At 49.8% G+C, this 12,252-nt stretch overlaps 1 protein-coding gene across 1 annotated transcript in view; it reads left to right on the forward strand.

Moving 5' to 3' along the window:
- Positions 1 to 12,252, forward strand: part of LOC102268389 (epididymis-specific alpha-mannosidase-like) — a 42,062-nt gene that overhangs the window by 20,705 nt on the left and 9,105 nt on the right. Inside the window, exons 8-10 of the mRNA XM_070371905.1 lie at positions 3,534 to 3,672; positions 4,548 to 4,681; positions 8,177 to 8,451. Coding sequence (XP_070228006.1) covers positions 3,534 to 3,672; positions 4,548 to 4,681; positions 8,177 to 8,451 — 548 coding nt within the window. The remainder of the gene's footprint in view (positions 1 to 3,533; positions 3,673 to 4,547; positions 4,682 to 8,176; positions 8,452 to 12,252) is intronic.

Raw genomic sequence — 12,252 nt, forward strand, 5'->3', positions numbered from 1 at the left:
GCAGGATCTGTGCTATTAGAAGCCAGGTGTCTATGTATGGGGGCTTCCTTGGTGGCTCAGAAGGTAAAGCGTCTGCCTGCAATGCAGGAGACCTGGGTTTGATCCCTGGATCAGGAAGATCCCCTGGAGAAGGAAATGGCAACCCACTCCAGTACTCTTGCCTGGAAAATCCCATGGACAGAGAAGCCTGGAGTCCCAGTGACTACCTGGTTCACTGCTTGGACAGTGGGAAGGTCAGGATTGCCCTCTGGCAGCCATCCAACATCAAAGGATGGCCAACTGAGCTCACATAAGTTAAGTTTCCTGGGGGTCATCTTGACTAATCTCCTGCAAAGCCCTTCTTAAAGTTCTTTATCAGTCTAAAACTGTTGCTTCAGAGGAACTGCCACCCATGTTGACAAGCATAATCTACCTGGCAGGGTTTTGAGGAAAACCTCATCTCTTACCTGTCAGCTCAAGGAGTCAGTCAACAGAAGAATAACCAGTAACCAATAATTTCTCCCTCACTGTATATCCCGCCTTGAGTCAGTGGTGCAAAGACAAGCAAGGGTGGCTGGCCCGTCAAAAGAGAATACCATTCAGGTGACTGCTTGCCTGCGTCCCTGGGGGGAACTTAGGTGCCTCTTAGCATTGGCAGATCAGTATATACCCCTGATCCAGTTCTGTCTCGCAGTGAGGGACTGGGTCCCTCAGAACAGATACCGCCTTGAACCACATGAGATCACCACGGAACCACAAGTTAGGGCCTACTCGGACTCCATAGCCATGACGGCCGTGAAGCCACACAATCAAGCCAGAAGCGCAAGCGAATCAGGCTGCACACTCGTTCACATTCATGTCTCACCCTCTTGGCTGCTCTCTTGAGGGAGATTTAAGATGCCTCTGAACATTGGCAGGTTGGTATAAACTGCCGACCCAGACCAGCTTCGCAGGGAGAGATCAAATCCCCCACAGACTGGCCCTGCCTTTCAGCCTTATGAGGTCATCACAGAACTGCAGGTTTTGGATCCTCTCAGGCTCTGTAGTCCGAGGACTGTGTAGCTCACTTCCACTTCCTTCAATCAGCAATCATGTATACACAGTAATTCAAGAGGTCATCACAGTACCTCCCTTTTCCTGAGTCCCCAGGTCTCCCTATCTGATGCTCCCTTCCTGGGATCTCCAAGGAGGTGATCAGTCTCCTCTTCTACCCGTTAGGGTAGGGCCTGACTGGGGACTGGCCACGGGGCCTTACTTGATCCTGTGGCCGTTCCTGGTGAGTTGGTCCATTCCTCCAATGAGTCCGGTCAGGGCTAAGCCACCTGGAGAGTCAGAACGCTGGTCCAAAAGAGAACCCAGAACACCACCAGGTGGTGTGCCACCTCGTCCCTTTCGGGGCTCCTCCACTCCGACCCGGCTGAGCAACCAGTCTGGTGGCTCAGGTGGCATGGTTGCAATCTTGCTGGGGCCTCCAGAAATGTTGCAGAAACCAGTACTCGAGAAACCAAGCACCACACTCGGAGAGTTGGAGAAACTCAGGTTTTCCAGAGGAGTTAACACTCCAAGCTGTGAGCCCCAAGCACGGGGCTTACAGTTTGTATACACAGACAGTGATGATCAGTGCATTTGCAGGGGGCTGGGCGATTGCAGAGAGCAAGACAAGGCTGAGTGAAATATGATCCAGTTCCTAGTACTATGAGTCCCCACTTTCTGAGACTACATGACCTACATGATCCAGACGTTGCAAGGAGCACGCTGAGTTACAGAGGCAGAAGGAGCAGGACGTTATGTAAAATTTTAACTTTTCCTCTTCACCTAGGTCAGCACAACTCCCAGTCCCTGGTAACTACACGTCCACTTTATAGATGAGAACACAAAGGTCGCCTTTGATCACAAGACACATGCATGATGAAGCTGCCCCAAGGCTAGGACCATGGCCTGCCTGGGTCAAGCTTGCGGTTAAGGAAGATATACAGCCAGATTGCCCCAGAGAGAAAAGGGCAAAGTGGAGTAGCACTGATGTCCAACAATCCAATGCTGGGCTCAAATCTCAGCCCAGATCTCTGAGCTCAGGCTATTGACTTGCCCTCTCTGAGCTCTAATGTCCTCCTTGGAAAATGAGAACCCTATATCCAAACACACATAGGTTGTTGGGCTCTGTGCTGCCACAAAGGAAGTTGTTCATAACTCTGCATCTTACTTGTCCCCACTGTACAGATGGGAAAACTGAGACCGAAGATCTCCTACAACTTGTCTCTTCAGTAGTCAGAAATGGGCCACGCTGCTCATGACATTCAGTCACTAAAAAGAATTGTTGGCAGGACTAGTCATTGCGCGGGGGTGAAGGGGATTGACTTTAGCACCCATCAGAGGGGGTGGCCATGTGGCTTCACCTCACGGGGACTCAAGTTTCCCTTCTGTGAAGAGGAGGTCATCCAACCCTACGTGGTGCAGGCAAGTAATAGGCCATGTGTGGGGCTTTTCTGGAGCAGGGTATCAGCACTTATTGAAAGGTTGTTGCTGAACCATGAAAAACACCAGATTCTTGGCCTCTGGAGGAGAATTCAATCCAGGGCCAGAGACGAGGCTTGATCACTCAGAGCTTTTGTGTAATAAAGTTTTATTAAAGTATAAAAGAGATAGAGAAAGCTTCTGACATAGACATCAGAAGGGGGCAGAAAGAGTATCCCCCTGCCAGTCTTTAGCTGGGTGTTACATAGCTACTAGAAATCTGCTAATTAGAGAAAGGAAATGTCTCAAAACTCAGAGAATGGCACCAGGCCCCTCACCCACAAGATTCACTGAGATAACATTAGCACCAGGGGAGTCATCCCGGGCCATGAAATGATTGACGTGAATCTTGAAGAAGGGCAGACTGTCATACACAGACACAGTTTCGGTAACATAGATTAGGAGAGCAATGCATGAGTACAACATACTGGCTTGTCAAGTGGGTCCTGAGTCTTTAGGGGGAACCGACTTGAAGACAGAGTCTGGGGAAATACACTGTACGTTAGCACAGCTTAAGACCAACACTTCCATAAGGAAATGCGTTGGTGAGCTCAAGGTTGGAGAAAAGTTCAGGTGGAACCAGGTGTCATTATGGCAACACAGAGTTTTAAGAGAAACCTCTTTTTAAATTTGTATAGAAAAGGGAAAAAAAATAACACTAGTTTGTTTCCTCCTGCCTCTTAAGAGAGAAAAATGTTTGACACTCTTCCATTTGGAGACCCCTGGCCTTCCTGCTTGTTACCCTCTCATTATGGGATGGCTGGGTCATGGAGGGAAGCTGGGGAGGGTCCTTTTCAGAAGTCAGTTTTCTGTCCAGAGTCAGGGACACAGTTATGCGTTTTCCCAAGGTCAAAAACACTTGGGAAAGTTCATCGACCTCTCTGACCTCAGTTTCCTCTTCTGTAAAGTGGGAGGAACCCCCAATTCTCCAGCAGCACCTGCTGAGAGGGAAGTGGTGTCAGGGCCCTGTGGGTGTCAGGACAGCAGGTGCTGAGCAGAGGCTGGCCTGACCCCACTCCTGTCCTGCTCCTGCGGGGGCCCAGGTCCAGCACCACGATGCCATCACCGGGACTCACGCCGGCAAGGTTGGTGACATGTTTGTGGAGCACCTGAGCACCGGGATGCAAGGGGTGCACAAGCTGATGGCCTCCATCACCCAGGACAGGTCTCCAGCAAACTCAGGTAAGCGAGGCCCCTGGGGGCACAGTGGGCCATGGCAGGTGTCTGCCCGGTTGTACTGCCCAGCTCTGCCCTCTGCTCTGTGTCTGTGTGCAGTCCCATCCCACTTTCAGAGTCTGGAAGGGCCCTGGAGACCAGGGGTGCAGCACACAGGAACTCTGCCCATGCAGACTGGTGTTGGGAGGGGAAGACTTTCTCAGTAAGGGACTTAGAACTGGGTTCTTCCGGTTCCTGGTGGGGCTGGCTATTCCAATGAGCTCAGAAGGGCGACTGACTCCCCAAGCAAGGTGTAGGTGGAGACCCCAGAAAGGCATCCAGCCATGGGAGCTGCCTGGGCAGAGGCCAGGGACTGGACAGTGTGTGCAGTGTTCAGGGATCCGGGAGTCATCGGACACGACCTTATCCTGGGGCACATCTGGTGGAGGATGGAGTGGAAAGAGAATCCAGGTTCATACCAAAGAGACCTCCAGTGCTGACCTTGGTGATTGGCCTTGACCCTTCAAGCTCCAGAGAATTTTCTGTACATTTCCAAGCTTTTAAGCTTTGGAACACTGCCTTAGAACATGGGTCACCTTGGGCAGCTGACCCTTCTTTCTGCAGCTCAGTGTCCGCACCAGTAAAGTGGGCTGACAGGAAGAGATGACTGAGGAGCTCATGGACCCTCATCTCTGGGTGGATGCTCTCCCACCCCTCCTGGGAACCAAGACCCAGCTTGAACAGATTAGGAGGGAGTTGGACGTCAGACCCCACGTGTCTGCTTGTTCCTCCCCCTGGACTCTGCAGAACTCATCTCACCTGCCTCAGTTTCTCTTGTTCCAAGGGGCACCGGGGTGAGGGGTGGGTCAGGTACAGCAGTAGAGCCTGTTCTCTGTGTGCAGGCCCGGAGCCTGGGGGCCACTTTGCAGTGGTCTACAACCCGCTGGCCTGGACAGTCACCACCATCATCACCCTGACTCTGGACTTCCCCAATGTCAGCATCACAGACGAGTCAGGCCGCCCTGTCCCTGCACAGGTAAGGGTGACATCCCATCTATGGTGCATGCCCTGTTGCTGACCCTGCTTTGGGCTGGGGCCCCAGAAGTAGGCATCTAAAAGGAACATGTGACACGCTGCTCTCACTGTGAGGACAGTGTCCTATGGGTGAGTCACCATCAGGGTCAGTGGATCCACCCAGGGGACTGACCCTAGGCTTTGGGCATCTGAGTTGACCAGAAGTCTGCTCTACTCTTCCTGCCCTGGAAGGTCTCATGGTATCTTCAGCTCCATGGGAGGCATCCACCCACAGTCCAGCCCCTCATTGGGAATATATATATATACACATATGTGTACATTTCTACTTCTCATGGGGAAGCCAGAAATAGTCCTAATTGTGCATTTATGGAGGTGCTGTCGTAGGGGCAGGCCCCAGCTATGACATCCACATCCTGTGTGGTCCCTCCTCATCTCCTTCCCAGACCTGGGGCTAGACTTGGTTCTAGAGCTGACCCTACTATTACCAAGCCAGCCCTTTCTTGAAGAGGTGAGAGAGGGAATTTCATCAGTCCATCATTCCAGAAACACTGCCAAATGTCTGTTCTGAGCCTGGCCCCAGATGAGTGCTCATCCCTGGACTGTGGAACCATCCTGGGATTCAAGAAACAGACACAGAAACGGACAGTTAAGGCATGGGGTGATGACCTGGCAGGCAGGGCAGTGATCCTTAGCTGAGACAGAGGAGGAAGATTCCTCTATGTCAGGGTCGGGAGACATGAGGGTGTTGGGATGAGTAGATCCAATATATAACATCCCCCTCCAACCCAAAGGCACCACCCACTAAGTCTAAATGCTCTTAAATACTCAGATCAGATCAGTCGCTCAGTCGTGTCCGATTCTTTGCAACCCCATGAATCGCAGCACGCCAGGCCTCCCTGTCCATCACCACCTCCCGGAGTTCACTCAGACTCACCTCCATCGAGTCAGTGATGCCATCCACTCATCTGATCCTCTGTCGTCCCCTTCTCCTCCTGCCCTCAATCCCTCCCAGTATCAGAGTGTTTTCCAATGAGTCAACTCTTTGCATGAGGTGGCCAAAGTACTGGAGTTTCAGCTTTAGCATAATTCCTTCCAAAGAAATCCCAGGGCTGATCTCCTTCAGAATGGACAGGTTGGATCTCTTTGCAGTCCAAGGGACTCTCAAGAGTCTTCTCCAACACCACAGTTCAAAAGCATCAATTCTTTGGCGCTCAGCCTTCTTCACAGTCCAACTCTCACATCCATACATGACCACTGGAAAAACCATAGCCTTGACTAGACGAACCTTTGTTGGCAAAGTAATGTCTCTGCTTTTGAATATGCTATCTAGGTTGGTCATAACTTTCCCTCCAAGGAGTAAGCATCTTTTAATTTCATGGCTGCAGTCACCATCTGTAGTGATTTTGGAGCCCAGAAAAATAAAGTCTGACACTGTTTCCACTGTTTCCCCATCTATTTCCAAGGAAGTGGTGGGACCAGATGTCATGATCTTCGTTTTCTGAATGTTGAGCTTTAAGCCAACTTTTTCACTCTCCACTTTCACTTTCATCAAGAAGCTTTTGAGTTCCTCTTCACTTTCTGCCATAAGGGTGGTGTCATCTGCATATCTGAGGTTATTGATATTTCTCCCGGCAATCTTGATTCCAGTTTGTGTTTCTTCCAGCCCAGCGTTTCTCATGATGTACTCTGCATAGAAGTTAAATAAACAGGGTGACAAGATACAGCCTTGACGAACTCCTTTTCCTATTTGGAACCAGTCTGTTGTTCCGTGTCCAATTCTAACTGTTGCTTCCTGACCTTCATACAAATTTCTCAAGAGGCAGATCAAGTGGTCTGGTATTCCCATTTCTTTCAGAATTTCCACAGTTGATTGTGATCCACACAGTCAAAGGCTTTGGCATAGTCAATAAAGCAGAAATAGATGTTTTTCTGGAACTCTCTTGCTTTTTCCATGATCCAGCGGATGTTGGCAATTTGATCTCTGGTTCCTCTGCGTTTTCTAAAACTAGCTTGAACATCAGGAAGTTCACGGTTCACATATTGCTGAAGCCTGGCTTGGAGAATTTTGAGCATTACTTTACTAGTGTGTGAGATGAATGTAATTGTGCGGTAGTTTGAGCCTTCTTTGGCATTGCCTTTCTTTGGGATTGGAATGAAAACTGACCTTTCCCAGTCCTGTGGCCACTGCTGAGTTTTCCAAATTTGCTGGCATATTGAGTGCAGCACTTTGACAGCATCATCTTTTAGGATTTGGAATAGCTCAACTGGAATTCCATCACCTCCACTAGCTTTGTTCGTAGTGATGCTTTCTAAGGCCCGCTTGACTTCACATTCCAGGATGTCTGACTCTAGGTCAGTGATCACACCATCGTGATTATCTGGGTCATGGAGATCTTTTTTGTACAGTTCTTCTGTGTATTCTTGCCATCTCTTCTTAATATCTTCTGCTTCTGTTAGGTCCATACCATTTCTGTCCTTTATCGAGTCCATCTTTGCATGAAATATTCCCTTGGTATCTCTGATTTTCTTGAAGAGATCCCTAGTCTTTTCCATTCTGTTGTTTTCCTCTATTTCTTTGCATTGATCGTTGAAGAAGGCTTTCTTACCTCTTCTTGCTATTCTTTGGAACTCTGCATTCAGATGTTTATATCTTTCCTTTTCTCCTTTGCTTTTCACTTCTCTTCTTTTCACAGCTATTTGTAAGGCCTCCCCCACAGCCTACTGAACACCTAATATGTGCCAGGTGTTACTCTAGGCACTGGAGAAACTTTAATAATCATGTAGACAATAATCCCTGCTCTCATGGGGCTTCTATTCTAGTGGGGGATGCAGGAAAGAAGAAAATAAGAAAGTGTAGGAGTGACAGATGACAATTGTGGTGGAGGAAATCCTTCAGGACAAGTGTGGGATGTGAGGTGGCAACAGGTGTCTTCTTTAGCTCAGAGAAAGGCCGTGCTGGAGACTGTGAAGTGAAACATGAGTTTCTTCATAGATCCCCCAAACCCTCCACACAGGACTCAGAAATGACACATGTTCCCTAGAAAGTGAAGGACCTCCTGCATAGACCTCTTGTCCTCATCCAACTCCCTTCCCTGAATCAGATGACATGAAGATGGAGAAAGTCTTGTAGGATAATCTGGAAACCTCCCTCCTTGGGAAAACTGGAGGATTAAGAGACAAGGGAGCCCCCTTCAAAGAGGTCAAGGGAATGGCATGAACAACGGCTCAGAGGCAGGAACAGGAGGGAATGTGTGAAGAGGGCAGGTGGTTTGCAGCCCCGATGGAGAAAGAGGAAGGAGGGAGAAGAGTTTGGACCCGGTTGAGCAGGGAGGATGCAGGAGGGGAGCCCAGCTCAGCCCAGTTTTGAATGACCCAACTGTCTCTGTGCAGAGCAAGCACCCCATCCACCAGGTGTGTAAGCCCAGGATTTCCAAGGGGACTGAGGCATCTTCCATCCCTGACATCCATCATTCATCTTTTCCCTCAGGCGTTTCAGGTCCAGAGTTCAAAGGAGATGCCCTCTGCCTATGACCTGCGCATGCTGACCACAATCCCAGGACTCAGTTACCGGCACTACAGCATCCGGCCCAGCAGGAGTTCCCAGAAGGCCACTGGGGAGACTGCACCCTTTGTGGCCAGCACCCAGCATTTTGGACCCAGACTCAGGAGACGTGGCAGACAAGTGGGCTGCCACCTGGTGCTTGTGGAGAATGACTGCTACACCGTGTTCCTGGACACAGACACCAACCTGATGCACAGCATCTGGGAGAGGTAAGGTGCAGCCATTGTGCCTCTGAGGCCAGGAGCACCCTGGACCTGGGCAGGTGATGCCCCACCTGGGTCTCCATTTCCTCAGCTGCAGGGCGAGGGTGTGATGGTGATGAAGCTCCCTGCAGTGAAACCAGTCTAGTTGTGGGAATCTAAGCCAGGTCCATACAGCCTTTCTTGAACTTGTTCATTCCAAAAATTTTAATCCTCATAAAATGGGGTATATCCTAACACACCCCGGGAAAACATACTAATCATGAGATCAACTTTTTAAAACTGAGAGCCATATGAAATCCGTCTATTCACCCACAGTCCCATCCACTATGCACTCACACAACCACTTATCTATGCATCTAACCTTCCTGGTTTCCATCCATCATCCATCCATCCATGCATCATCCATCCATCCATCCACCCATCCACTGAACTATTCACTCACCACCCGCTATTCGTTGGCAGCAGAGAGGGCAGCTGAGCCCCAGGAAAGGCCCCCAGAGCCCTGTCCATGGTGAGGTCACACGATAGGCAGTTTCGACACCTCTTCAGCTCTTTGTCCAACGCACCCACTTCTGTTTCTTGATGTGATCTCCTAACAGGAACAGAAGTTTGCCAGGGAGAGGGTCAAGGAACCTGGGGTGGGGGTCCAGGCACCGGGCAGAAAGTGAGGTAAGGAAAGAGAAGGAGGAGGCAGCCAGAGAAAGGGAGGAAGACAGGGCACATCAGTCTGAGGTGAGTGTCACCTGCAGCTCAGCCCTGTCATCTGTCAGCAGTCTGCAAGCACAGACCTGGACCCCCTCAATAGGGCTCCCTCCTCCAGTCAACCCACAGGTCCTTCTTGAGAGGGCATGAGGCACGTAGTCAGGGCTGACTGCAGAGACTCTGGTGGAACAGAAGAAATGGGCTGTCACCCCAGTAGGTTGTGAGTGACTGCCCCCCCTCCTCCAAGGGGTCATGCTTTGAAAGGTGGAGTCTGCAGGCCAGCTTGAGCTCTGTCATCACTCAGGCCCCATGCCCCTTCTGGAACACCCCTGAACAGCCAGGTCCGTCTCGCCACCCCATTCTTCCCTCCCTCAGGTACCCCATCCCTAAGCCAGGACCCCACATGGTGCTCCCCAGGGGAAGAGCACGCGTCCTGCTGTCCACCTTCCTCACCCTGTGTGTCTTCAGGTGCTTTTGTCTCAGGGAGGACAGCATGTTCCTTATGGTGCCACTTCACGTCCCAGTAGGGAAACCACCAGTGCCTGCTGCAGAGTCAGAGAGGGGAGGCTGTGGGGACTGAGAAAGGGTGGTGCAGAGTGGGCGTGGCAGGGATGAGGCCCCTGGAGCCAGGTGTGAGGCCTTGAAGGGCAGGAAGGAGTCTGTGGGTCAGAGGAGGGGGCAGTGGTTCCTGGGAAGGACCCGAACATGCAAAGGCCTAAGGCAGGGAGCCAGCATGTGCACAGACCACCCCAGGGCAGTTTTGCTGGAGGAGGGCCTTTGTTCTTTTATATACATCAAGGGTGTTGCTGAAAGGCACATACCGTCTGGGTCATCACTTTACACTGTACACGTCTGTGCTGTTCCCTGTGATCACAGCGTCGTACAGGCATCTCCACACTCAGGTTAGGACAGTTACATCACCCCCGAGAGAATCCTCACATGTCCTCTTTTCACCTCCCTCAGGGACCTGGCTTCCCTGCTGGCTCAGGTGGTAAAGAATCCAGCTGCAATGCAAGAGACCTGGGTTCAGTCCCTGGATTGGGAAGATCCCCTGAAGAAGGACATGGCAACCCACGCCAGTAATCTTGCCTGGAGAATCCCATGGACAAAGGAGCCTGGCAGGCTAGAGTCCATGGGGTTGCAAAGAGTCAGACACCACTGAGCAACTAAGCACACACACAGGGCTACCTGGCTAGTGGAATCTCCTGGACTTGCTTAATTTAGACATTTCAGTCAATGGAATCACACCCTACGGGGCCCTTTGGAGCCTGGTATCCTTCACACGGTGGTTGTTGTTCTGTCGCTACAGCGTGTCTGACTTTGTGACCCTATCAATTGCAGTGCCCCAGGCTCCTCTGTCCTCGACTCCCTCCGGGAGTTCACTCACATTCATGTCCATTGTGTCAGTGATGCCATCCAACCATCTCATCCTCTGTTACCCCCTTCTCCTCCTGCCCTCAGTCTTTCTCAGCATCAGAGTCTTTTCCAATGAGTCTGCTCTTCTCATCAGATGGCTAACGTATTGAAGCTTCAACTTTAGCATCAGTCCTTCCAATGCATATTCAGGGTTGATTTCCCTTAGGATTGACTGGTTTGATCTTCTTGCAGTCCAAGGGACTCTCAAGAGTCTTCCCAAGCACCACAATTTGAAAGCATCAGATCTATGGCTTTATGGTCCACTTCTCCCATCTTTGCATGACTACTGAAAAAACCATAGCTTTGACTATACAGACCTTTGTCTGCAAAGTGATATCTCTGCTTTTTTAGTGTGCTGTCTAGGTTTGTCATAGCTTTCCTTCCAAGGAACAAGTGTATTTAAATTTCTTGGCTGCAGTCACCATCTGCAGTGATTTTGGAGGTAGAAATTAAGTCTGTCTTTGTTTCCATTTTTCTCTCTTATATTTGCCATGATGTGATGAGAATAGATGCCATAACCTTAGTTTTTTGAATGTTCAGACTTAAGCCATCTTTTTCACTCTCATCTTTCACCCTTATCAAAAGGATCTTTAGTTCATCTTCATTCTCCACCATTAGAGTGGTATCATCTGCATGTAGGGCTTCCCTGATAGGTCAGTTTGTAAAGAATCCACCTGCAATGTAGGAGACCCAAGTTCAATTCCTAGGTCGGGAAGATACCCTGGCGAAGGAATAGGCTACCCACTCCAGTGTTCTTGGGCTTCCCTTGTGGCTCAGCAGGTAAAGAATCCACCTGAAATGCAGGAGACCTGGGTTTAATCTCTGGTATTGGAAGATCCCCCGGAGAAGGGAAAAACTACCCACTCCAGGATTCTGGCCTGGAGAATCCCATGGACTGTAAAGTACATGAGGTTGCCAAGAGTCGGACACAACTGAGGGCTTTCCACTTTCACTTTCATCTGCACATCTCAGATTGTTGTTCTGCTGACAATCTTGATTCCAGCTTGCGGTTCATCCAGCCTGACATTTTGCATGATGACTCTTCCACTCAGCATCATATTTCCAAGTTTCATTCACATTGCAGTGGGAGTGAGACCCAGTTCCTCTTGGGGGCTGATTTATATTTCACTGACAGATATTCCTGGGTTCATTTATCCAGTTCTCACCTCATGGACATGTGGGTGGTTTTCATTCTGGGGCTTTTGTGAATAAGTCCACTGTGAACATGCATGTACAAGATTTTGTGTTGACAAAAGCTTTCCTTTCTCTTGGGTCATTTCCTAGGAGTGGAATTGTTTGGTCACAGGAAACTCTATGTTTAACACTTTGAGAAGTTGTTGGACTGTGTCCCACCCAGCTGCACCATTTTTCAATCTTATCCAAAACTATGAGGGTCTGATTTCCCCATACCCCACCTGCATTTGTATTAACTGCCTGGTCCATATAGCTACCCTAGTGAACGTGATGTGCTATCTCACTGTGGCTTTGATTTCCAACCCTATGGACTGTAGATGTTGAGCATCTATTCATGGGCCTCTTGGCCATTTGTGCATCTTCTCTGGTGAAATGTCTTTTTAGATCCTTTGCCCATCTCAAAATTGGGCTGTTCTTTATTGTGCAGTTGTAAGAGTTCTTTCAACTTAGGAAGAATTACTACAAACAAACCTTGTGAAGGTGATGGAATTCCAG

Source organism: Bos mutus, chromosome 6 (assembly GCF_027580195.1).
Source record: "Bos mutus isolate GX-2022 chromosome 6, NWIPB_WYAK_1.1, whole genome shotgun sequence".
NCBI classification, from domain to species: domain Eukaryota; kingdom Metazoa; phylum Chordata; class Mammalia; order Artiodactyla; family Bovidae; genus Bos; species Bos mutus.